Source organism: Ciconia boyciana, chromosome 5, assembly GCF_034638445.1.
Source record: "Ciconia boyciana chromosome 5, ASM3463844v1, whole genome shotgun sequence".
Classification (NCBI taxonomy): domain Eukaryota; kingdom Metazoa; phylum Chordata; class Aves; order Ciconiiformes; family Ciconiidae; genus Ciconia; species Ciconia boyciana.
This window is the reverse complement of record NC_132938.1, coordinates 81,195,627-81,219,263: the sequence shown is the minus strand read 5'-3', so window position 1 is coordinate 81,219,263 and position 23,637 is coordinate 81,195,627. Positions and strand designations below refer to the sequence as shown.

The 23,637-nt window shown below is 42.4% G+C and overlaps 1 protein-coding gene across 2 annotated transcripts in view; it reads right to left on the bottom strand.

The window, feature by feature from the left end:
• Window positions 1–23,637, bottom strand: part of LOC140651598 (bifunctional heparan sulfate N-deacetylase/N-sulfotransferase 4-like) — a 104,347-nt gene that overhangs the window by 1,745 nt on the left and 78,965 nt on the right. Inside the window, exons 7-14 of one of the 2 annotated variants that reach the window (XM_072861236.1) lie at window positions 17,683–17,865; window positions 15,868–15,964; window positions 14,604–14,727; window positions 12,869–13,043; window positions 11,597–11,767; window positions 9,349–9,479; window positions 4,002–4,104; window positions 3,178–3,712 (exon numbers count right to left, since the gene is read on the bottom strand). In XM_072861236.1, the coding sequence (XP_072717337.1) occupies window positions 3,593–3,712; window positions 4,002–4,104; window positions 9,349–9,479; window positions 11,597–11,767; window positions 12,869–13,043; window positions 14,604–14,727; window positions 15,868–15,964; window positions 17,683–17,865 (1,104 nt within the window). In that variant the 3' untranslated portion in view covers window positions 3,178–3,592. Of the gene's footprint in view, window positions 1–3,177; window positions 3,713–4,001; window positions 4,105–6,286; window positions 6,405–9,348; window positions 9,480–11,596; window positions 11,768–12,868; window positions 13,044–14,603; window positions 14,728–15,867; window positions 15,965–17,682; window positions 17,866–23,637 lie in introns of those variants that run through there. The other variant, XM_072861237.1, reaches the window with a different exon arrangement.

Genomic DNA, 23,637 nt, shown 5'->3' with positions numbered 1-23,637 from the left:
CAGCCCCCTTGCTGTGAATAAATGTTTCATTTTTATTGCATTTGTTTTGCTGGTCTTTAAGCATCCCAACAATTACGTGGTCAGCGATATGAAAGGCATAAAAGAAATCGAGATCATTTACAGCTAGTTCACAAAGGCTCCTCTATAATATGGTGGTCCAGGGAAATTCTGTGTTGATGGGTCCTATTACAAGTGGAAGGAATGAAACTTTGAAATACTGTTATTTCATCTTTATATGACACATAATGAAGTCAATTCAAATGTCAGTTTTCAATGGAACACGAGATCTCTCGGAAATGCGATACCCATTCAAACTTAAAAAATAACAATGAGGTATAACAATATCCAGTGTGTATTAAGGACATGATGCTATTACAGAGCTGAGAGTTGGAAAGACTTAATTCTTTTTTTTCTAAATGAAGAGCTAAGAAGAAGAAATGATTTTCCGGATTTTACAGTATTTGTCTCATTTCCTTGAAAAAATCCTGAAACCAATTTCATGTTTATTTAGCTTTTAATCAAGAAGCTATGAAGTTATCTTTTAATTTATGATGAGCCAATTCTAATGCATTTTAACAACTAAAATTTTATCAAATGGTTGATTTAGATAGTCTTCTCTGACCAAGCCTACTTATCCAAAACTCTCATCAGACTAGTCATCTTTGGCATTATCAGTGCTAACAGTTAAAAGAGTGTGAATTTGCAACAAAGTGTGTCCGCCTCCCCCCCAAAAAAAACCACCCAAAAACCCCCACATAAAGTTCCTTTTATTTGGCATTTAGTTTGCCCTAGCTCATTTTGAAGAGTCCTGGTCGAAATACAAGAACTAGAAAAATAACTTTAGGAAAACAAAACAAAATCAAAACCTTCCCTCAGACCCTCCCAGCTCCGTCTCATCTTCAACAACTATAGCTGTGAGATAAAATACCATCTCCTTTTCAGCTCACCTAATTTTAGACCTACACAGCTGAGCTCTTCCTCTGAGCGAGTTGTCTATTGTCCTTTTACAATCAATAGAGAGGAAGAAGCAAGATTAATCTCACTCATTTAAGAAGTCTGCTTTGTGATGAGATGAATGGTGTCCTAGAAGCGCTATTTCCCTTCATCACCTATAAAATAAAGTAAATGTCTCACTTATGTGAGGTGAATCCCATTTCAATATTTAAAAGCAAACACGAGACTGGGCAGCGCTTGTCTTTCGGGCTTTCCTGTACGTTCCGGTATGTCCTTGTGTGAGCAGGCTAGTGCAGCACTGGTGGGGTTGGGCATGTCGTGCTCCTGCGGCAGCCAGCAGCCGCTGGGTGGGGTGTACCTGTCCCTGTCCTATTCCCACCCTTGCTGTGGGTCCTCCTACAGAAGGAGCGAGTGCTAAGGTGGAGAGTAGGAGCACAAGGGGCCATGCAGGGACTTGGTGCTGGTTGCACCTCAACCTCTCCCCTATGCAACACCCGTGGGCTGTGTGTGCGGGACCAAGGAGGGCAGTGCCGGCTCCTCGTATGGATGAGGGACATGGACCAGGGCAGTGCTGGGACTGAGAAAAGGGCTGGAATGGTGTGGAGGGAAGAAGCAGTGAGGCACATTCAGATGGGCAGTGGTGGAGGAAGTGATGGAGGCCAGGTGAGAGGCAACACTGTGGTGGGCAGGCGGTGCCACTGCCGAGCTGGGAGCAGGACGGGTGGCAGCAGGATAGCTCTGGGAAGCACTGGACTTGTCAATCCAAAATAAGCTAGTGTCATGATCTTAGTGGACATTCTCACGATTTAGGAGTTTGGAAGTGCTAAGATAGATATCTACACATATCAACCGGTTTGAAGCCTAAATGAGGTTGTTTAAGTGCTCTTGAATACCACAGTCCATGATGTGCACTGATTAGTGCTCCCTGAGGCTAGCTCTCGCTAATCTGTATTCACGGTGCAACCTCAATGTCCAGTTCTATCTCCTGAGCTAGGAGGTAAGGATCAAATTCATGGGGAGGGGAAAGCACAAAGCCTCTGCAGCACCTGAAATAGCTTGTGCCTAGGAACTCAGACAGGGAAGTTTGAAAACTAAAATCTACTCCGTTTTGTGCTGCATAAAGAACGTGTAGCAAAGCTTTGTCAGCTTTTGTTTTCTTGAGAAAAAGAGTTGCAAGGCTAAAATGCCTAAATGGTATTTGTTCCCTCAGCTTAAATTTCCCAGCGAGTTTCTGCCCAGTCTTCTTGACCTTGCCCACACAGATCTGAGAAGAAAACACAGTTCATAATATCATATTTTTGGTAAACCACTCTTTCACTTACCTATGGGCACAAAAAGCAGATATTTAAAACTAAGTGTATGTCTGATCTAGATATAAAGTAGGTAGATATGCAGGCATAAAAATATATGCATCATATATGTATATGTGATATATAGTGGATATGCTTGTCCTTTCAACTCCATTAAAGTCTATAGAAAGAGTTTATTCTTCAACAGACTGTAGTTTTTTTAAAAACCTTAGCAAATAGCCTTGGTCATTACAGTTTTTTTTCTGTAATAGCTTGCAAACTGAGAGCCTAAATGACTAACCCAATCTCTTACTTTGAAGGCTTCAGAGCAAAAACCTTGCTTTCCAGGTAGAAACAAAACTGTCGATATTAGGTTATTGTCAGTACACTGCTTGCGTGGCCTGCTTAGATTTTAAAAGGTTTTGATAGTGTTTTAAGGAGTCCTATAGCATCACAACAAAATATGTGATATGATTTCACATCTCACAGCTCTGTCACAGCTGCTGTCGGAACCCAACAGATGCGATGAAAAACCTTATCAGGGTGGCAAGGTAGGCAAAAGACAGGCAATGGATTTCACAGAGATCTGGGAGGAGGGCCACCTCGCTGCCTGGGACCTCAACAACCCACACGACTCCAGTAAATCAGGATATATCTTGTTGTGAAGGGAAAAAAAAACCAAAACAACAGAAGAAAAAGCACAGACTGTCATCAGTTATTACAGGAATCCCAGGGAAGCAGGTTAGGCGAGAACTTAGCCCACCTCTTTCTGTGGAGAGAGCAATGATGGTGCATTACTACTACAGTATCATAACCATTAGGGATCCCAACTGCAGAGTGCTGAATATCTCCCTATAAAATGATAGGAAAACTTGCAGGGTTGGGGGAAAACACAGCGAAAACAAACGTGGAAAAACCCCAGCAGACGACCAACCTCACAGTCCAGCGAGAGATGTTCCCATCCTTTGCTCGTGTCCTGACAGACTGCAATTTGTCGTGTACACTGAAGTCAATCCGTCCTACACACAGTTTCTGGTACTTCCTGGTGAACAGAGGAACTAGGCTACGCACAAATCCTGGTCCGGATAAAGAGTAATGCCACGTAGCTCCATATTATTTCCTGGAAGCTGACAAAAGGGGTCGATGCTAATAGCTGTCAGCACGTGCATATAAACAGTTGTCGGGTTTGGGGTTTTTTTTTTTATTCTTTTGTGGTTTGTTTGGTTTTTTTTTTAATAGAAAGAATGTTATTCATGAGGTCCTCTACTGACGATCACAAGTGAATCGGAGAAGCAAGGGATTTGATGGTGAAGGAGATCATCCTTATTGGGGTCCCCCGCCTTTGTGTGCTATCTGACCTTCTGCAGCTCCTGTCTCAGCCAGGAGGGCAGGGGCTGCCCCAGCCTGTGCAGCAGCTTGGACAACTCCACATTGTGGTCTCTGTAGTAGCTCGACAGAAACGCTCGAGACTGAGAAGGGTGAAAAAAAAAACAACAACAGTGAATGAAGGAAACACACCCGACGGCAGATTTCGGCAAGTGCTCCTGCCCAGGAGCTATGCTCTGCTCCCAGAGAGGGGCTCTTAAGAGGGGGCAATTAATCTCCCGTCATTCAAAGGTCATTAAAAATTTCTGATTTTTAAAAATATTAAGCCAGTGAAAGTAAAAAACAAAAAAATAAATCAGTGTGTTTATTTTAGGAGTCAAACACAGGTTCAGTATTAAAAAATGTTAACTTAAATCTCTGGAAAGCCCTTACCTCTTGGTCCATTGGTGGGTATTTTCGACCTTTGCTTTTTCCCAGGCACTTTGTTTTCCCTCCTTCCAATAACTGGCACCAAAAGCCTTTCTGAGGGTCAAACCTATAGAGGATTATATTTTTTGAAAGACCTCACTACAGAAAAATCTCCCAGCTACTAAGCCATCAGTGTTAGCCAACAATTATTGCTGCACGCATCTCTCTAGATCACTGAAATAGTGAGGACAGAGTGGGAAACAGCTTTCTTCTCTTGTGAAAGCTCTGGGAATTTATTTTTTTCCACAAATTTGCCTTGGGAGTGGCTCAAGGCAAGTTTTTCACATTGTGCTTTACCTGTGCTAGCTAATTTGTATTCTACTTGTCCAGCATATGAGGTACAGGTTTTAAGCCTTGATCTGTAGGATGCCAGTCAAGGTCCTAAGACTCAGTCTCAAGGATCCTACACAGCCCCACTCCAGACTGTGACTCATATTTTATTGTCTGGTTTTGGTCAGAGATTTTATTCATGTCAATCTGCTGCATGTATCCTTGTGGGATGCTAATGTTTTGATCAATTGACACTTGAACAAAGAACGTTTTGTTGAAAAAATGACTAATCAGCTCTTTTCCTGGAATCAGATGCCCTATATTCTCAAGGACATGATCAGCTGTGCTCAAGGAAAGCTGTCCATACAGCCAGTTGGAGTTGATGCTGTTGTAGGTCAGCACTGTCAAGGTGAGAGGGGTTAAAAAGGGCAAGCGGATCTATTTGCTGACTTCAACAGGCATAGACTCAATCCCTAAGTATATTTATACAGAAAAGTGTGTGATTATTGCATGACTACAAAATGATGAGAAATATAATACTGAAATGTTTTATGTTGATTTTTGAGTGAAATAAGCAGCGTTCGGGTCTACTGAAAAAGCCGCTGGTTGGTTGTTGATAATTTAACTGCACCTGAGAAGTTGGTTGTTCCATATCGTTAGATCTAAATATAATTTTCATTCCAAAGAAGGCATCATAGCATAAACACTGTCTTAGCAGTCTTATCTGAAATACCCAATTTGATTTTGATGTCTAAAATTCAAAGATACAGGAATTTTAGATTAAGGCTTTAAAACACGTACTCACTAAGGAATGAACAACACGCAAGCGTTAAGTTTTGAATTTATTGCTATGGGACTTGCAGCATGCATAAAACATTGAAAAGGTTCGCATTTCTGCTATTCAGCAGATGTTTGAAAAGGATGAAGTATAATTGGCTGGAACACGGAGTTAATTAGTTACAGACTACCTTTTTGCCCTGGGTCTATCCATACGACACGGGTGCACCTGCAATTTGCTGCTGTACATAAGTGAACTAATTTCTGGAGAAGGGCGAACCTTCTTCATGGTTTTTTTCTTGCCCAGCCTATTATTGCAGGCCTGACCCTTGTTTCCTAAATTGTCTCAGTAGCTGTATCAATTAAAAATAAAGAAATCATTGATTAAATGGATATATTGATGAGAGATTCATTTCTACTTTGGCCTTTTCCATCTGCTTATTGCCTGGTGAAGTACTTTAGCTGGCTTGCACTAATTTCCCAAGAGAAGCAGCAATATAGTGTGCTGGGTAAAAGGAAAACTGCAAAACTATGCCCCAAACAATATTTCTGCCTCAGAAGGAACATACTGAACATTATTGAGAGAATGTGCAAATTTGGGTATGGGAAAAGAGGGTAAGACATCCCAGGCTGAATTCAACCCATGGTGTTCAGGCATTACGAAACTCTCAAGACTCCTGAAAACGTAATTGGGCATAACAGAAGTATTTATTTAAAAATAGTGATAGCTTTAAGGCTGAAGTTACAAGTGAGCTTTTTAAAGCAGTCAGCAGAAACCTTTCTTCCAGGCCTGGTTATCTTTTCCTCCCTTGCAGAGTAAGCCTGTGGGAGATGCAGGGTTGAACCTGGACACCCGTACGCCCATCCCACCTCTCTAGAAGTCAGTACCCGATGCTAGAGGCGGGGAGAGTGCCTGAGAGGGCAGGGCTAAGCAATGCCACCGTGAGGATCTTTCTCTTATTCTCTGACAAAATGTAGCAGCGCTCCAAGAGAATACATTTACTGAAGCACGCTCCCCGAATCCTGCCTTTTCCTTTCCCTCCTGTTGTTCACACGAGGGAAATCTCCCCTGTGAGGCTGGATGTGGAGCTGCCTCTGTGGGCAGAGCTGCCTCTGTGGGCAGAGCCGGGCTGGAGGAAGCGTCATTTTGGCTGCCGTTTGCCAAAGCCAAGCTCTGTCCTGCCTCCCTCCTTTGCTGCCTGCTGAGAAAAACGAAGAAGGGAACCACTGGCCCATGCTACCCTGGACCATGAGTCATCTGAGGATGTCGGGCATGAAATACATCTTCCTAGCAGTCAGCGGAGCTTCAGTAGGGCCATCCTGTGATTAAAAGGAAAGGTCTTTTTTAACTTTAGTCCCATGTGTCCTAGGTTTCTGTTCATTAAGTTCAGATACTCAAAAAATTTAAGCCCTCAGTCACTCCCCCAAACGAGTGGGTGGGGGAGAGGTGGGAAACATCTCTTCATTGCTGTAGTGGGAACTTCATGAAGACCACTGACTAGTTTCTCTCCCCTAGCACTTTGTGCAGGGATCCCAGTGTCTTTATAGTGATGGCATTATGTGTAAAAGCCTTGCAACATTAGTTGATTTTCCTCATTTGTTTTCACTACTCTAATAAAAAGTGCAGGTCATAGAATCATAGAATCACAGAATAGTTTGGGTTGGAAGGGACTGTTAAAGGTCATCTAGTCCAGCCCCCCTGCAGTGAGCAGGGACATCTGCCACTAGACCAGGTTGCTCAGAGCCCCGTCCAACCTGACCTTGAATGTTTCCAGGGATGGGGCATCTACCACCTCGCTGGGCAACCTGTGCCAGGGTCTCACCACCCTCATCGTAAAAAATGTCTTCCTTGCGTCTAGTCTGAATCTAGGTCCTCTTTATCAGTCTATGTAAGAACTGACAGCCTAGTTGCCTGCCTCAGCTGTGGCTCTTACTAACCCGGTGTGATGTGCACTTTTCTCCAGATGCCCGAGCCCTGCCTCTGTCTCCTCTCTGCTCTCTTTCCACAGCTCTGATCAGTACTTTCCTTCTGCCTGGGTTGATTTTACTCCCCTATAAGGCGTTCACGTAATTACTCAGGGTGATGAACTTGTTGCTCACTAGTGTTTGCAGGACTGGGTCCTTAGGCTGCTTTGTGGCAACTTTAAAAATGTGTGGTATACAGTTATTAGGCAGTAATGACTAGGAACGATCCTATGCAATCTTTTTCACTTTGACAGTCCTACCATAAAGCAACTACATTGTTTAATGCTTTTTTCTCTTCCATCCTAAAGCCGTACAGAAGTGTGTGCTTCCCCAGCACATTTGCATTCTTGATGACTCTAAACAGTGATTGCGTAATTTTATAGATCTGTTTACAATCCATTTTTCCTGTCCAAATAAATATGAGACGCCATATTTTTTCCTGGTGTGTGACTCCACTGACTTTAATTTAGTTACAGAAAAGAAGATATGTGTATGTGGGTGTGTATTTTTAACAGCCTAGCAGAAGGCACTGCAGATGTGCGGCAGCAGTTGTTCAAACATCAGTAGTTCAGCTGTGTATTCAAACTCCTCCTCTGTTTCATCTGCTTCGGAAACCAATGACTTAAAAAATTACATTCTGAAATCCAAAATTTTTCCTCCAGAAAAAGATTTTGGCAGAGCAACATTCTGAAGACCCAAAGAACAACAAGCACCCAACTCTTACTTTATACCTATTATATAAATAGCCATAAACCTCCCAGCAGAGGAAACATTAAACAATAATCATAAGCAGAGAAGAGACAGTATGGGGTAGGTGGAAAGTCTGTGGTGTCATTTTCCCTCAGTTTTCCTGGTACCAGCCTGCAGGGAAGGTGAGGTACAGGCTTTTCTACTTCCCACCCCACATGCAGGCTCATGCTCTCTGCTTGCACACTGACTTGGAAAAACCTCCACCGCAGTGCCAGGCTTCTCAGCCCACAGATGTCCCAGGGCTCTCCCAGCCCAGCGCTCCTGGCTGTAATGAGATGATGCTCCTCATACGGAGAGGCTCAGTGCAAAAGCTTCTTACAATTTTCTGCCGGACTAAGAGGGGAGAGAGAAATTCAGCCCACTCCCGCCCCTGCAGAGACTCTGCCTTCCTGCGGGGTATTGAGAAATGTCAGAGAGAGAGTGCCACGCAGGCCATTAATCCCCTTTCATGGGGAAAGCCTTACCCTCTGGGTAGCGAGGATGAGGGATGTGATCCGGGCTCATCACAACTGCCTTTGCTAGATCCAAACCAAAGGCTGTGGGAAGTCAATCAAAGGGATTTCCCTAAGTGCGGGGGACCTTGATTTGGGTTCCTGCAGAGCACCTGCAGTTTTGGCACTGACACCCCAGGCCATGAACAGTCAGGCTACTCAGTCTGAGGGTCTTGTGCTTCATGGGCAAATACGAGCTTCTCCCCATGCGCCAGGTGCTGTGCTTGAGCCCGGCACTTCCAGGTTAGGGATCTACTGTTAGTAGCCTATAATTTTACCAAACTTTAAGTGTACAGACTAAATTCTTCTGTACCATGTGTCTGGCTACTACCAGGTAAAAGATTGGTAGAATTGGCTCAACCTTATATGAAAATGGGCTTAGGGAATTATATATTTTGTCCATGTTAAAAGCAAACAATCAAAGAAACCATGCAACCAGATGAATCTTATCATACTGAGTGCTACTAACCCAATCTCTGTCATTAGACTCCTATATGAATGCGATAAAAACATTCAAGCCAAACTTTTCACAGCTGACACTAAGTGGTCTTCAGCTTCTGGAGACTGTCATAAGGTTCAACAGTCTGATGTGCAAATGTGTGCTGAGCTCTTACGTGCATAACTGACATCAGCTGAATGTATGTTTTAAACAGTGCAGCGATGAAAGCAAAAGTAGGTACCCTGAGAAAACAAGTCCTGGGCATCTCTGATCGAACACTCAAACTTAGCAAACTTTTTTTACACGAATCTGGGCCTTTGTTCTGCGTCTAATACAAAACACTGAGCAGCCATTTGTTCTGTATGTTGTGCAAAGTAGAGTTTGCATGTGGAAATGTATGCAATCATGCAATTAAATTCTGTAATGTATTATATGTATGCAAGTTAAGGGAAAACTGGATGGCTGTTAAACATGGCTAAGAAAACCCCAAGCTTTGCAAAACTATCGTTGTTGTAATGTGTTTTTTGTTTGTTCGTTTGTAATTAGTGATCAAGTGATCTTGGTAGGAGGGGATGTACACCATGATCCCATAGGGCAGATAATAAAGGAACAGACTCACGTTAGAGCTTCAGAGTAATTATAATGAGGAGAGACTCCAAGAAACTTCTGCACTTCGTCCATCACAGTAGCTGGGTCACTTCTTAGCTGCTGTCCATCAATAATAAGCAACTGTAGGGGTAAATATGCTAGCTATTTAGAAACAGGACTAAGGTTAACCAAAGAATGACGTTACTTCCCTCCTGTGACAACACGGATTTAAATTAGCGTGTGACATTGTACAGTGCTGATAACAATCATATGGATGAACTTCAGATTTACTTTTTACTTTATTATGTTGAATTTGTATAGGTGGGCACCTTGTAACTCTGTGTGTGCACATTGTTCAAATGTAAGAGTTAAATCTCACAAGCCAAACCCGAGTCTCAGAGAATTCTGAGACAAAGAGATAAGGAAGGAATGAAAAAAATACTGTTGAGGTTTACAATATGTCCGTAGAAATTCTGGCATGGAATAAGAAAAATAACAAAAAGCTCATCTATATCTTAGAATTAAATGTTCTGAAATTATACAATGACACGTTCAAAAGTGATATTGTGGCAATTTATTTGAAACTTACCGCCAGCCTACCAACCATATAGACTTGCAAAATTGTTAGCAAAGGGGGTTTTTTGTTTTGATTTAATTAAAGATTGATGTGATGTAAAGGTACATTGACCTCCACAAGTATCAAAAGTCTACTGGAGTACCAAGCAGTATTACTAATAACTATTCTGGGCAGACGTGTTTTATATTTATTGTGCAGGCTTATTATGAATTATTAAGTTTTTGAGTGCACAGGCCGAGTGAATGCACGTTACTGAGTGCCCATCAGTAAGCACTGTGAGTGCACTCTCTGCGTGCACCTTATTAAGAATGAGTGCATTTTGTTGTATATCTTGTAAAATTAATCACTATAACTATGAAACACGAGTGGTTACCAGTTTTACAAGAAATATGTCAATGTGCCCCTGAATGTTTAACAAGAGGGCTGCACTCACTCTTGGCTACAGCAGGAGAAGGAGAGAAATCTTCATGAGAGGGGGCAGCAGCCCCGGGTGAGGGCAGAGAAGGAGCACAGGTAACAGGGCATGGGATGTTTGGCACCCTTTGCATGCTCCGAATTTGCCGGGACAGCCCCTTCTCCTTCGGAGGAATAAGTTGGGACGTGGTGGCCGATGAGATGTGCCCCATTTGCTCCTAGGGCAATACTGCCTGGGGACAGCCCTTGCTTCAAGCTCAGCTGCTTTAGGCAGTACTCCTTCCCCATTTATGAAAGAATAGAAAGGCCACAGATGAAAGAAGAAAGTAAATGACTAACGGAGACTTTCTCCTTTCTCCTGGAAATGGGATTGACCTGCTTCTCCTCTTTGTAGTACAGCTGAGACTGTATAAAAAGAAAAGTGAGGACTGCAAAAAGACAGAGCTTCTATTTCTTTTTGGTTTGCCAGGTCCCTGACTAAATAGGCAACACTCAGTTCCACCTCCTTTCAGCAAAATTCTGTCCCGCACAGAGCAATCTCTGGAGATACTTGTTCGTTATGCTTGCTCATTAAATAACCTTTTACAACTTTTTCTTACAGTAGGTAGACAGATGAACTGAGTTATGGGCCTCGTCCACATGTAAAGAGTGCTCATGTATGTATTTTGTAGTACTAAAATGGTTGCTTTAGATCTGTAAACAATTTTTTTTAGTAATGGGAATATTCTTTAGATCTATGTCTTTATGAAAATTTTTTATGGGAAAGGTTGTAAAAGACAATTCAATAAAACATCTGAAGGAAGATGGGGCAAAAGAAGGAATTTCTGCTCTAACACTGAGAAAGGCTAATTCCATATCAGGATCAAACAAATGTGAAATTTTCTATGAAAAGGAGTGAGTGGGAAGCGGAATGAAATTTCTTTTTAGAAAAAGCCCTGGCATTTTCTAAATGAATTTGTCAAACCTTCCCACGTCTCATGCTGCAGCTGCTTGTTTCTTGGGACCCAGAAGCCTTGACAACTTTGGCTGTTCCTGGAAGGGAACCCCAAAGTCCCCCATCAAGCCCATGTGGCCACAGTTCATAGCATTTTCCTGTTGCATCTTTTCCATCAGAAGACAGAAGAATCAACACACTTCTACCAAATATCCTGATCTTGTCAAATCTGCATTTCCTAACAGCTAAGGGTTGTAGTGGGAAATATCCCAACACCTCTAATAATGAGGCCGTACTCATTTTGGGACTTCCCGAGAGTCAATGAGCTTGGTGAAACAACAGGTTGGAAATTACCTGTGAAGCAGGGTAATGAGTTAACCATCTTTCGATATGGACAGCATACCATCCGGGTGTCAGGCATCTCTTCTGGAGAGTCCTTATCTCCGAGGGCGCCCAATGGCTGGATGTAATGACTTCATAAAAATTGAATTTCAGGGCAGCGGGGTCCTCATGGGATCGCTGATGCTAACGGGAGATATTTAGACACATATCACAAGGATGCTGAAGATTAAGCCGTAAGCCTCCTGAGAGCTGTGAGGAGGGCTGTGCTGGCACGGCCAGCCTGGCTGCAGCCTGCAGCAGCCCCTCGGCTCCCCACCAGTGCCACTTCTGCTGCGCAGGAGCCGGGGGGCAATGCAGGATGGGGCCACCATTCAGTCAAGGGCCCTCCTGGGACAGGGGGGAGAGGAGCTGAGGAGCCAAATTCTGCCAAAGTAGGCACAATTTTTTTTACGGCTTTGCATCTTGCATCGGCAGTTGTAAAGGTGCAAATGAGATATTAAAAAGGGTGCAAACTGCAGCCCTAGGCCATGTTTTATTCCTTGAAGAACTCATAATAACAGTGTCAGAAATGGTGTATTTTATGCTTGTTGCAACATTATTAATTTGTGTCCGTTTTAACACTGCTTTTAGTATTTCCTTCATCTGTATGACTACACCGTATTTTACATGCATGCTTAAATGTCTCTTTAAAAATAGTTTTTTTAAATAGTGCGGACTTTGTTATGGAAAGATGTGGGCTCAGTAAAAGGCAAGAAAGAGCATCCTAGGGTTTACTCAGAAAAACAACAGGCTTTCTTTTGTTTCCAAGGAGAGAAAAAAACCACCAACTCTCCAGACACAGCTCTTTTTAACTCCTTGGAAGACACTGCATACATTTGTACACCACCGCGTATTGCTCAGCTTCCACGCTGGAAGATGGGATGAGGTACCAGATTCTCAGCATCAAAAGCTCTGGTTTTCTAGCTAGGCCATGCTAATTTTCCCCCGTGTATCTCCCTGGGCAAGGAGCACTGCTTTGCCGCTATGCAGTGTCAGCTGTAATTGAGATTAAACTCTTTGTTTACAGCTGGTGGCAGCTCTGTGCTGAGAAGTTTCATCATTTATGACACTGATGTCACAGGTGCCAACTGCAAAAGCTGGCATTCAGCATCCTTCCACTTCTACACAGTGCAAATGCTTTGCAATAAATCGCATTCTTGCCCAAGGACACAAATTCCCACTGATGTTGGCCATCATCCCCTGCCATTGATTTCACTGTCCGTTTCTCGAAGGCAAGGTCTGTACCTGGTACCAGGAATACGCCCGATCGGATGGGTCAATGAGGATGGTGATGATCTTGGCCTTGGGGATGAGGGAAGCAGCTCGCTTAGGGGCTTCCTCAGAATGGAAATAGTTGGCACTTTTCTCAAAGAGGAGGTCGGTGGTGATGTTGGAAGGAGTGGGGAAGAAATCCATGTACCTGGGAGGTGAAGAAACTTGTTAGAATTAGTAGTATCACAAAAGGGTCATATCCCTGTGCTTCCCATTTCATGGTAGGTGAAAAGGTGGATTTTCAGACATAATTCTCAAGAAGCAAAATTGAATTTCTCAGCTCACTCCAGAACTGGAATAGGGGGAACACATCTTGGCTCTTACACGGTGCTGGTAATAGCTAAAGCCTCCACAAAGATAGGTAATTAGGTTTTTCCTTTGATGGATGGGATTTTTGCTAATAAATTCAATGTCAAAAGGATATGGAGTGAGTTCAGTTTTAGCTGCAGAAAAAAATGGGAAAAGCTTCAAAATGTCAACCATTTAATTTTAACATTGTTGAAATATTTCATTTTGGAACTGACAAATCTTTTCTTTTAGATGTTTTCAGAATGCAAGATTTGAATTTTGGCTTTGAATGGTCTTTTCCACTTAAAATTGATTGGAAGTAAAAGTAAGTAAAACAGAAGGTTCAACTGAAAGTGTGAAGAATTCAAATGAAGCAAAAGGTGAAATTGTTTTGGAGGCATTTTTTGGTCCCTTTAGTTTTGCTGAGCACTCCAGGAACTTCCAGTTTTGGTGGGACTGTTGTTCGTGTCCTTTCTATGGAAACGAGGTATGAGGGGCTTCACCCTGCACACAGGACTCTCCTGGCTTTTGAACCGGCAGGCCAATTTTGTGAAGCGTGGCAGAAGAGGTCTCTGAGAGGCCAGCCCCTTCCTCTATATGTTGTGCAAAGGGCTGCAGAACAGAGACCCCCCATCACCGCTCCTTCTCCGAGTGTATTGCACCATGTGCTCTACAACAGCCATGGGTGATCTCTTTCTTTATGCAGTATGGAAAAACAAATGCCAAACATTTCTTTCCCTTTATTTTTCATGACACCTTGAACCAAGAAGCTGGTCTCGTAGTTGTGGGGACAGCCTGCTTTTATCAGTCAGGCTCGTTTTCTCCGCACGCTCTCCTTGCTGTACGCGGGCAAGGAAAACCGCTCAAGATTAATGCGTTTCTGTGTAGTGTGATGTTTGTCTTATATTTCAGTTTTCACACAAGGATGAGAACTGCTGTTCCCTGTGGAAACGAAAGCCTTACAAAAATGCTTTTCTTAAGCAAAAAATAGTAAAAGCAACATTTAAAATTGTGATAGGAATACCAGCTGAAATGCTTTACAGTGCTTTTTTTTTTCTCATGAAGAGACTAATCAAATCTTACTTCATGAAAAGCCCCTTTTGAAGAAGAAGAGTATAATTCAGTATAGATACAGTTATGAAAGACAGATGCTATTCAGCATGAAGACAGACATAACTGAGCTGGCTATTGTATTCATTTGTGAGAAAAATAAGCAAACTGTTACTGTAATATCTAAACAAAATTAAAGACTTGATTAAATGTCCCGTCATTACAAATTAGTTTCTCTTTCTGTCTGATAATGCCAAGCATAACAAATTCATCCAGTAATTATGTCGATGTCACACATGCTTCTGTAATTGTTCCATTGTGATTTACCATGTATTAATAATGAACACTTCTTTTTTGTTATTCTTCTTACCAGTCAATTCCCTTGTGATAGTTGTTTCCATTGAAGAACTGAACTTCTTCAAAAGTTTTTGGACTAGGGAGATTACTGATAATGGAAGGATGCATCAGAAGAAATAAATAAAGCGCTGTTGTTCCTATGACAACAAAGGGAGATGCCATTAGGAAATAGAAGAAAACCCTTTTGACTTAACTCATTCAAGAAAGTACTTTAAATCAATGCACACTGAGATATACAGGAAAATTAGGTTACCTTTCATAAGAGTTGCCTGTTGATGAAAGGCCTGTATAAGCACAAGGGGCGTTCAGAGGGAGGGGGGAATCTGTGCAGACGTCTCTGCCCATCGAACTTTTCCCCTTTCTAAACTCTGAGTTCTGCTCTCTGATGCAAGCACGATCTTGCTGTCGATGCCATTGCTTGCTTGACTGTGTATTTAACCAGTGAGGGAATTTGGCCTGAACACGTTTGTTTTCAAACTATTTACGTTGCACAAAACTTTTCAAAAGCTCTAATTGTGGGATTATGCTTTTGTTGCTCCCAGAACTACACTTTTGTCCTCTGTGTATTTTTCCTGGGGGTCTGCTATTGAGGAATAAGTTGTCTATTTCAATGCTACCAAACCTGTCTGTAGTAAGTATGCTTTAAAATTCCAGTAACAGTACTTTTTTGTTATTTGTTTGAGAAAAACAACTGGAAATGATATATGGTGGTAAATGAAATTTTGGAGAATGTGTCTTTAAACTTGCTGTTCAATGATTTCATGCTATGCAAGCTATCACTGGACTATGAATCAAGACCTGCTGTCTCTTTGTCACTGTCGCAGAATTTCTATATGATCTGGGATTAGTCATTTATTTCCTTGCCTCAGCATCCACTTTCTGTTATATGTGCCCAACAGTAATAGCTATCTTGGGAGCGGGAATATGTGGCTTAATTCAAATAATGCCCCGAGACCCTCAGAGGCCTGCAAGGTGATAGATACATCTATTGTCAATTAGGGTCTCAAATGATGTTGAAATAATTTGTCAAAGAACTTAATAACAGTTTTAACATAGGGCAGCCTGACAGCATGGGTTTTTTCATGGTGAATAAATGCGATTTTACTATACAAACAGTTGTCCCTTTCTGTTGGCAGTGAAGGAGTTACTATCTGAATCCCGTAGGGATGGGGAGTGCACCATCTCTATAGCAGGGCGTTGGCTTCAGTTTACAGGACACAAATACACAGATACAAAACTGAGGGGCTAGCTTCGGTTACAAATTCATTACTCCTTACCTGTTTTCTGGGGTCCTATCACAAGAAATTTGGGTAGGTGGTCACAAGTTTTGTCTCTGGACCAAATATCCCTGTGTCGTTTGTCATCGCACGGATTCTGAAGAAGAAAAGGCGGTTGCGTACATCGCGCCGGGGGTATCCTAAACGTTTGCATGCATGCGAGTCTTTGCAGGATCTAAATGTTATGTGCTAATGCCAGAGCCTTACACTAAGTAGTAAAATCCCACGTTTCCTCATGAGAATTTATGCTTGACAGATACTGAGCACTCTTGTAGGGATCCATGGAAGCATTCCGGTGCACAGGGACCAAACTCCCAAACTTCAGGACCAATCCTTCCAGGGTTCCCAGTGAAGTCAGTAATGCTACACAGTTGTGCAAATCCTGGAAAGACTGGTGTCAAAATCCACACCTGTGAGACTACTGCATTTCCCTCTCTCCGTTAGTCAGGCTCATTTCATAAACTCAGAATCCGTAGGCATGTAGGTAGGCACGTATGTGGTCCCTTTGACTAAAATTCAACGTGTATATAAAGGTTTTGCGTGACTGAGGATTAAGTTCAGTCATTAGAAAAAAAGAAAAAAAAAAGATTAACACATTGATTTAATCAAGTTTTCATTTGAGGTTAAAATGGAAACCTCTGTTTGAATAGCTTCAAAGCATTACTTTCTTAGGTGACAAAATGGTTTCAGATGCATAGGACTTAGTGCCAATTTTAGTTTACATAAGAACCCAAAAGGAAGGACAAAATAGAAATGTGGGATATTATTCATCTCCTTATCTTTCTACTACCTATGAATGCAAAATAAAAACGTGTGAACAAAAGACACCACAGAAAAGGTTAGGACTGACTGCTCTTTAGAGCAGTTATCATATAGATAGTGCTTTTGCATCATATTGGCTGGTAATAGAAGATACAGTTTGCTAGTGAATAAAGTTAACAAAATAAAATGGAGGAAATCATTAACTGATGTGAATCGCTGCAGCTCCACAAAACTCAATGGAAGTATTATAGATTTACCCTTCTTTTGCATCTGGGCCAAAAATAATAGGGAAATTTTCTGCTCCTTTTTGCCAGTGTAAGCCCAAAATAACTGCACAGATCTCCGTGGTGTCACTCTGGATTTATGCCTGCGTAGCTAAAAGCCCAGTGTGGCACATCATATTCTGAATAAGAGAAGAGCCAGATATGTGTAACAATGATTAGGAAATTACAGTGTAGAGATTACAAGCAGCACTATTGTGCATTTGAAACAGAGATAGAAAATGGTCTGTGCAGAAACCCTTTTCCCTTCTTAAAGTAGCTGCCCATTCTGTGTTTGCTGCGCTGACCCCTCCTGCCCTCCCTTGTCCTTGCTGTTTCGTCGAAGGGGGTTCAGATGGTGGGAAATCTTCCTTGTAGCTGCAGTGATCCAACGTTAGTGATTCCCCATTAAGGGGTGTGATGAATTGCATCATTTGCCTTGAGATAGCTCTCGCTACTGGCTGGCTGCGGGCATCTTACCAAGAGTGCAACACGATTAGTTAACACAACACGATGCATCAGCAAAACTACAGACAAGAGGGATGGGAACGGAAGCTTTCTCCCACATAAATGGCAATTAGGTGCTTTTAGCATGCCTGATTTGGGGTGAGTGGAAGCTAATCCATTTCTAGTCAAAAGCAGTGGTCTCTCAAGAAAATTTAAATAATCTAAGAAGGCATGCAGGAAGAAGTAACATCTGAATGTGAAGTGGGATTTTTTTTTTTTTAACAGGAAAAGATTCTTCTTGCAACAAGAGGATTGTAATTGGAGGAGGAAGAGGATGTGACATTACCTGCCAAAGAGGGTCCGTCTGCTCTGGGAAGAGCTCAAAGTACTTCTGAGCCAGCTGAACTGGGGGCAGCGTCTGCAGTTTCAGGTTAGTCGAGCTCTTAACAAAGTTGGCTAGGTTCGCAAAGGTGTATAAGCCCAGGCGATCATTCCCATAATTAGACAAATGGGTCATGAAGATGCTGATCTGGGAGGCAAGAGAAACCTTTCAGTCGCAGGACATCAGGAGATGGCAGCGTCTGGCTGGAAGGGTAGGCATGGGGGCTCCCAGGAGCTTTGCTAAACCCTCTCTCCCCCACCCCAAACCAAAAGACGACAATGAAAATGTTAAACTAGTTGCACTTCCTAGCCCCTCTGTGAGGGTCACATCTCCACACTTGTCACATATGCGCCATTTCTTTAAAATCGCCCTTCTTATCGGAAGGGACTCACGGGCTCCCCAGGGACTGGCATTCAGGAGATGCTTTCAGAGATTTTTTTTTTCATTCTTCTGTTTTGACTTCTTTTTACAAACGACATTAAAATTGTTTCTTGCTTTCCTCCTGTTTACTTCACTGTTCCTCATCCCTGGGCAAGTGCCCGGGAGGTGCTGGCATACGTGACCCCTCTGTTCGGAGTCCCCAGCTCCCCGGCACCTCCGAGGGAGCCGGCTCTCCACTCCTCGGATGTGTAGGCAAAGCTTAATTTCAGGGCTGCTATTTATGGAATTAACTTGGAAATCTGACTAATACACTGTCTCCTCCGAATGCAGGCTTGGCTAGTTTCTTTAAAATGGCATGGCTGTAAGTAGGTGAATAAGTTCTGAAATGTAAAAATTTCAAGCCTTTGTGAATGATGATATCTCAGCTAAATGTCACTGTTACTGTTTTCTCCTTAAAGCCAATATAACTTCTGCCTTTTTATCAGCCTTACTATGGTTCTCCTTTACATGGCCACTGCTTTGCAGATCTCGTAATTTCTTTCAGAGGTATAAAGAGAATTTGTAAGAATAATGTGAAGAATATATTTCCCAGTATTTTCTTTACATGAGGTGATTAAACTGAGTTTCGCGGCTGCAAAGGCCTGGTTTATCTGTAGATGGTCATTATTTAGTTTTATGAAGATTTTATCAAACTGAGTGTTGGTACTTGACTGTTTTACTCAGTACATCGGCCTGAGATAGGATGCGCAATGACCGTGGAATTTAATTACACTGTTATCAAGAAATAACATACTAGTGGTAACTGAAGAGTGTATATTTTTCTTCTTTTTCAGCACCATCTCCGAAGTTGACAATCAATAATATGCAGCAGATCACAAAAAATACAAATTAACTAACGTGACCACAGCAATTAAACAGAACAGCATGTCAGGCAGTGCACTTAATAATGGTATCATGCTTCAAGAAGGCCTTGACGCGAGGTAAAAAATTAGAGGTATAATATTGGCTACAGCAAACTCCAGAATATGGTGGTGGGAAGTTTAGCAGTTTGCTGTCCTGCCATAATGTAGGAAATTTCTGGAAAAGGAAAATAAAGCATTGGCTTTGTGAACTCAGTGATTGTTCTTGGTAAGAAAAATACATCCATAGTCCATAGGACTTTCCCTTTTCCCAAAGTCTTGTGCATCTACCGCAGCTATGAATTTCACAGGAGAGATGAAGAATCCACTCAAAGGCAGTATCTTCAGTGGCCTTACACATGAAGTCCTCCTTCACGTGAAGTTTAAAGTATCTCCATGTAGGAAGGATGTATGGATGACCTTTATGGAAGTGCCCCTTCATGCCACACTGAATACCTGAGCCTGAGAGCAAAGCATGGCCTTGATCACGAGAGGAAACCATGCTGAGCCGCAAGCGTTGGCACGTGGAAGAGCAGCTTCCCAACATGTTGACAGTGTTTTACGTTCTCATCTTACACAGCTGGTTCATGTGCACTCTGTGAGACCATAGACAGGGATCCATTAACCTTCAGGTTGGACTGGGTTGAGAAAAGGGACGTAGGCTCAGCTCTCTATCTCCTAGCCTTTTTTGTGCCTGATTTCGGTTAGGTAGCTGGTTTGTAAAACCTCAGGAGGGCTTGGTGCCTGAAGACTGGCGTGAGCAATAGCCAGTCTGCTCAGCCACTTGTGTCACCTCCATCACCCAGCTAGGATGCAGGTCTGCAGGCGGGGGTGGGGGTCGAAGCGACACATATTTTGGGGTCTGAAGCACCTGACTCTGAAGAGATTAGTCATCAGCAGTGAGGACACCTGATTCACAGGTAAATTGCTTGCTTTGCAGAGAGATATCTATGTCCAGGTGAGTCTCTTTGGGGATGATTAGGAATGGGAACTGACAGCCCAGCTGGGGGCTGGGTGTGAGCTTATAAAGTGATGTGCAGGCTGCAGGAGGTGAGGCAGTGTGTGCATCTTCTTCCTTTGGGAGTGGTGGCAGGAGATCTGGGTCTCCAGCACCCTGGGTGCATGCTCAGGTTAGTGAGCTCCCCCCCCTCTCCCCCCCCCGGTGTCTTGAGGGAAGCTGGATGTAGTTTGAGTGATGCCTTGCACAATGTAGGCATGGGGGACAATGTTTAGGCTGCAGTCCTTTGAAGCGTGAAGTGTATGTTAGATATGCTGGAGATGTCAAGGTGTATGCTGTCCTTGCTAGGTGTAGGCTATGGCTGGGAAACCAGGTGGGCAGTCCTGGTACCCTGATCCCTGAGTTAGAGCCCTGGGAATGTGTGTCTCACGTCGGTGGCAGCCAGGCTCCCCAGCAGCTAAACTGGTAGGAAGTGCTGAGTCTCAAAACTTGGGGCCTTCACAACTAAAATGGCTGCAAAATGCCCAGGTGTTTCTCAGGAAGGTTGTTATCACTGATCCGTGTGGTTTGGTCCTGCTGACAGTGAAGAGCTTTCCAAAACAAACCACTGCTGTCACCTGGAGATGAAGTTTACCCTTCATTATGTTGCTTCTTTGCGGTCCAAGGCTTGAGCTCTAGCAGAAGATAGTGCTGCTGGCAAAAATCCTGTGTCTGTAGCACACCATGCTGTCCTGACTTTCAAAATAACCACAGAAGAAAAAGCCACAAGCTTTCCACTTTCACCATCTTGCTCTGCCAACGTGGCACTTCTTTAAGCATCAGCCCACAATGTTTAAAGACGTGTCCATTAGTTTGTTAAATTATTGATAAGGCTTTTAGTACTTCTATAAGGTGAAGATGGATGGAGCTTAGGAGAAAGTGTCCCTTATGGTCCACCTGCAGTGTTTGCACTGTGCCCACTTTGTTCCACAGAAGGTAATTTATTCTTCGCTTATATTCTGTTCTGAGCCTCTCTTGAGCAAAGATTGGCAACTGTACAAGACCTTTTTTCTGTCAGCTTGACTTTGTGGATTCCAGTGCCTATGCATCTTGTGACTGAGTGTTTGACATAACTGAACACTAAAATTGCCCTGAACTTTGTGCATGTCCATATGTAGTACTCCAGAAACTTGTAAGCAAGGTAGTGAATCTTCTTCTTTGGGTTTCCAGTCTACTGACCTTCTCTCCCACCTCCCAAAAAACCCAACAAAAACATATCCTTTCTAGTTTAGAATTCAACTCCTTAAAATGTGACAAGTGCTTCCTGCAAACTATTTTAAAAGGATGAAAAGGAAAACACTCATAGGAAATGTTGATAGAGAAAATCATCTTGTCTCTGAAGTGGTTTTTGATAAGTGCTAAAGGGTCTATCAGTGATGTTTAATATTATTGCAGCAAATAAAGTATGCAAGTAAATGTACAGGAGCTGATATTAAATAAGGCTGTTTCCTCTCTGTTCCCCCAGAGCCCATGCTCCATAGCCACCAATGTCCTTGCTGTCTATCCTAGTGAATTAAAACAATTATGAAATTAGCACAAAGCTTCTAGTTTCTCCTTGAGAATAACATATGCCTACATGCTAGAACAGAAATTCCTGGAAAAAGGACCGTTAGTGCTTCAGCTTCCAGCTGAAGTGTAATGCAGCCAGCCTCACCGGTGCACCTGACCAGTCTCAAGGATGGCTATCCAATATTGGGAATCAAATATTGGCTGATACCTTTACGCTGATATTAGAAACTATGCCTATCCGTCAATCTAACACTTGCAATGAAAAAATCAGTTAAAAAAATTACGTATAAATCTTTCCCCTCATCCTCTCAGCCATTCAGTAATTAAATAGGTTCAATGTTCCCTTTTCGGTCCTTTCCTCCTGCTCGTCCTTTGGCCCTGCCCCATTGCTGGAAAGCCCAGGAACAGAGCTAGGTCTCCCATGTGAATCCTGCTCCTCTAAGAGGAACTTGTTGTTCGCTGTCTTTAACAACTTTTTTCCTTGCTTCTGCACCTCTTAAATACAATTTGCAAGAAGGGAGGAATTAATGCATGCAAAATAAACCAGGGGTATAGCTCAACCTTGTGCACAAGAAAGACATGTTGGGAAATACATAGTGCAGGTGTCCTGTTCTTGTAGAAACGTGGTAGCATATTTACTGCTCTGCTCTGCTCCTCTCTTGCATGAATGTTTCCCAGAAAAATTAATTTTGCTGTTCCATCTTTTTCCATTGTGCTCAAAGTGCTGTACAGTTGCTCCAAGAGCAAACTCTCATAACTGGATCTAGATGGCAGCATGTTGTATTTCTGAATGTGTAAATGGGATGTCATGGCTGAGAAACGCAAAACTGTCAAGTGTCCATTTACTAATACCAAGTAGCTCTATGCTAGGCTGACCACAGAAATACCTCTTTCAGTTTCAAGTGTTTAATATATTTCACATCCTGACAGCCTCCTATTATGGATTACAGACTTTTCTTGTACCTTGTGAGCCAGAGCCCCATTCACTGATAATGAATCCCAGAACACTTGGGCCCTTAATGCAGCTGTTTGTGCAGCAGCACAAAAAGGAAGCTGGGAGTGAGATTTTTGTGTTGACAAAGCACTAATTTTAATAATGACAAATTGTTTCTCTAGAATTCAGCACTATTCATATTCATGACCCTTCTGCTACTGAAGCAAAATCATTTATACGCCTGAAAATCGCTTTTTTACTTTTACTGTATTTCAACTCTGCACATCTTTTTATATTTTAGCATTCTTGACAGGATAATCAAATATTTTCCAAACATGATATCTCTAAAGAAAGCAACAAAGGCTGTGTTTGGAAAGAAACATTTTTGTCTTTGATTGAAGGGGAAACAAAAACGTTGAATGGCGTTTGATTTCCCATGCCCATATTCATTACAGTGTCTGTATTCCACCCAAAGTGCTCCCAGCGATGGGAGGGGAAGCTGCTGTCGATCAATGGTGGTACGTGGCCTTGGGACAGCTATACAAATGCTGTAGTGTATCTATGTTGCTTTAACATTCCCTATTCAAAGAGCAAAATGGTTTCTCTTTCACCCAGGAACGCTTTCTACTTTTCCATTATTTAGTTGGTATGATTAAATGAATTTTTTATTATTGACAGAAAAATCCTGTGCATTGTTCCTTTCCCTATGAGAATAAAGTTGCTGTGTTTGTTTTTTATTTTTATTTTCTAATATCTACCCAAGTCTCACTTCTAAAATAAAGGCTAAATCATGACCACATTCCAACACAGCAACTGTTTCCCATGTTATATACATCTCTGATACCCCTAACATGTGGGGTCCTAGATGAAGAAAGCTAGTTAGGAGGTTCCATTCTGTTAGTTTATATATGTATTTTTTTTTAAAGCCTGCAATTAAAAAAAAGTGGGTTTTTTACTATTAGGGCATGCTTTCAGAGCCTGTGAAAAAAAACCTGCTGCTGTTGATGACTTTGTGCAATCAGTGCATAGCGGCATTAGGGTGGAAAAACTAAATGGATTTTTTTATGTCTGTTCATTTGTAACACTTGCATAAGTGATCAGCAGTACATCTAATTGTGGCCAAAGTTTAATGAATTCTGCGCTAATGCGGTGCTACCAGTTACAACTGTGGGCCCCATGAAGTCTGCAGAACTCTAGAG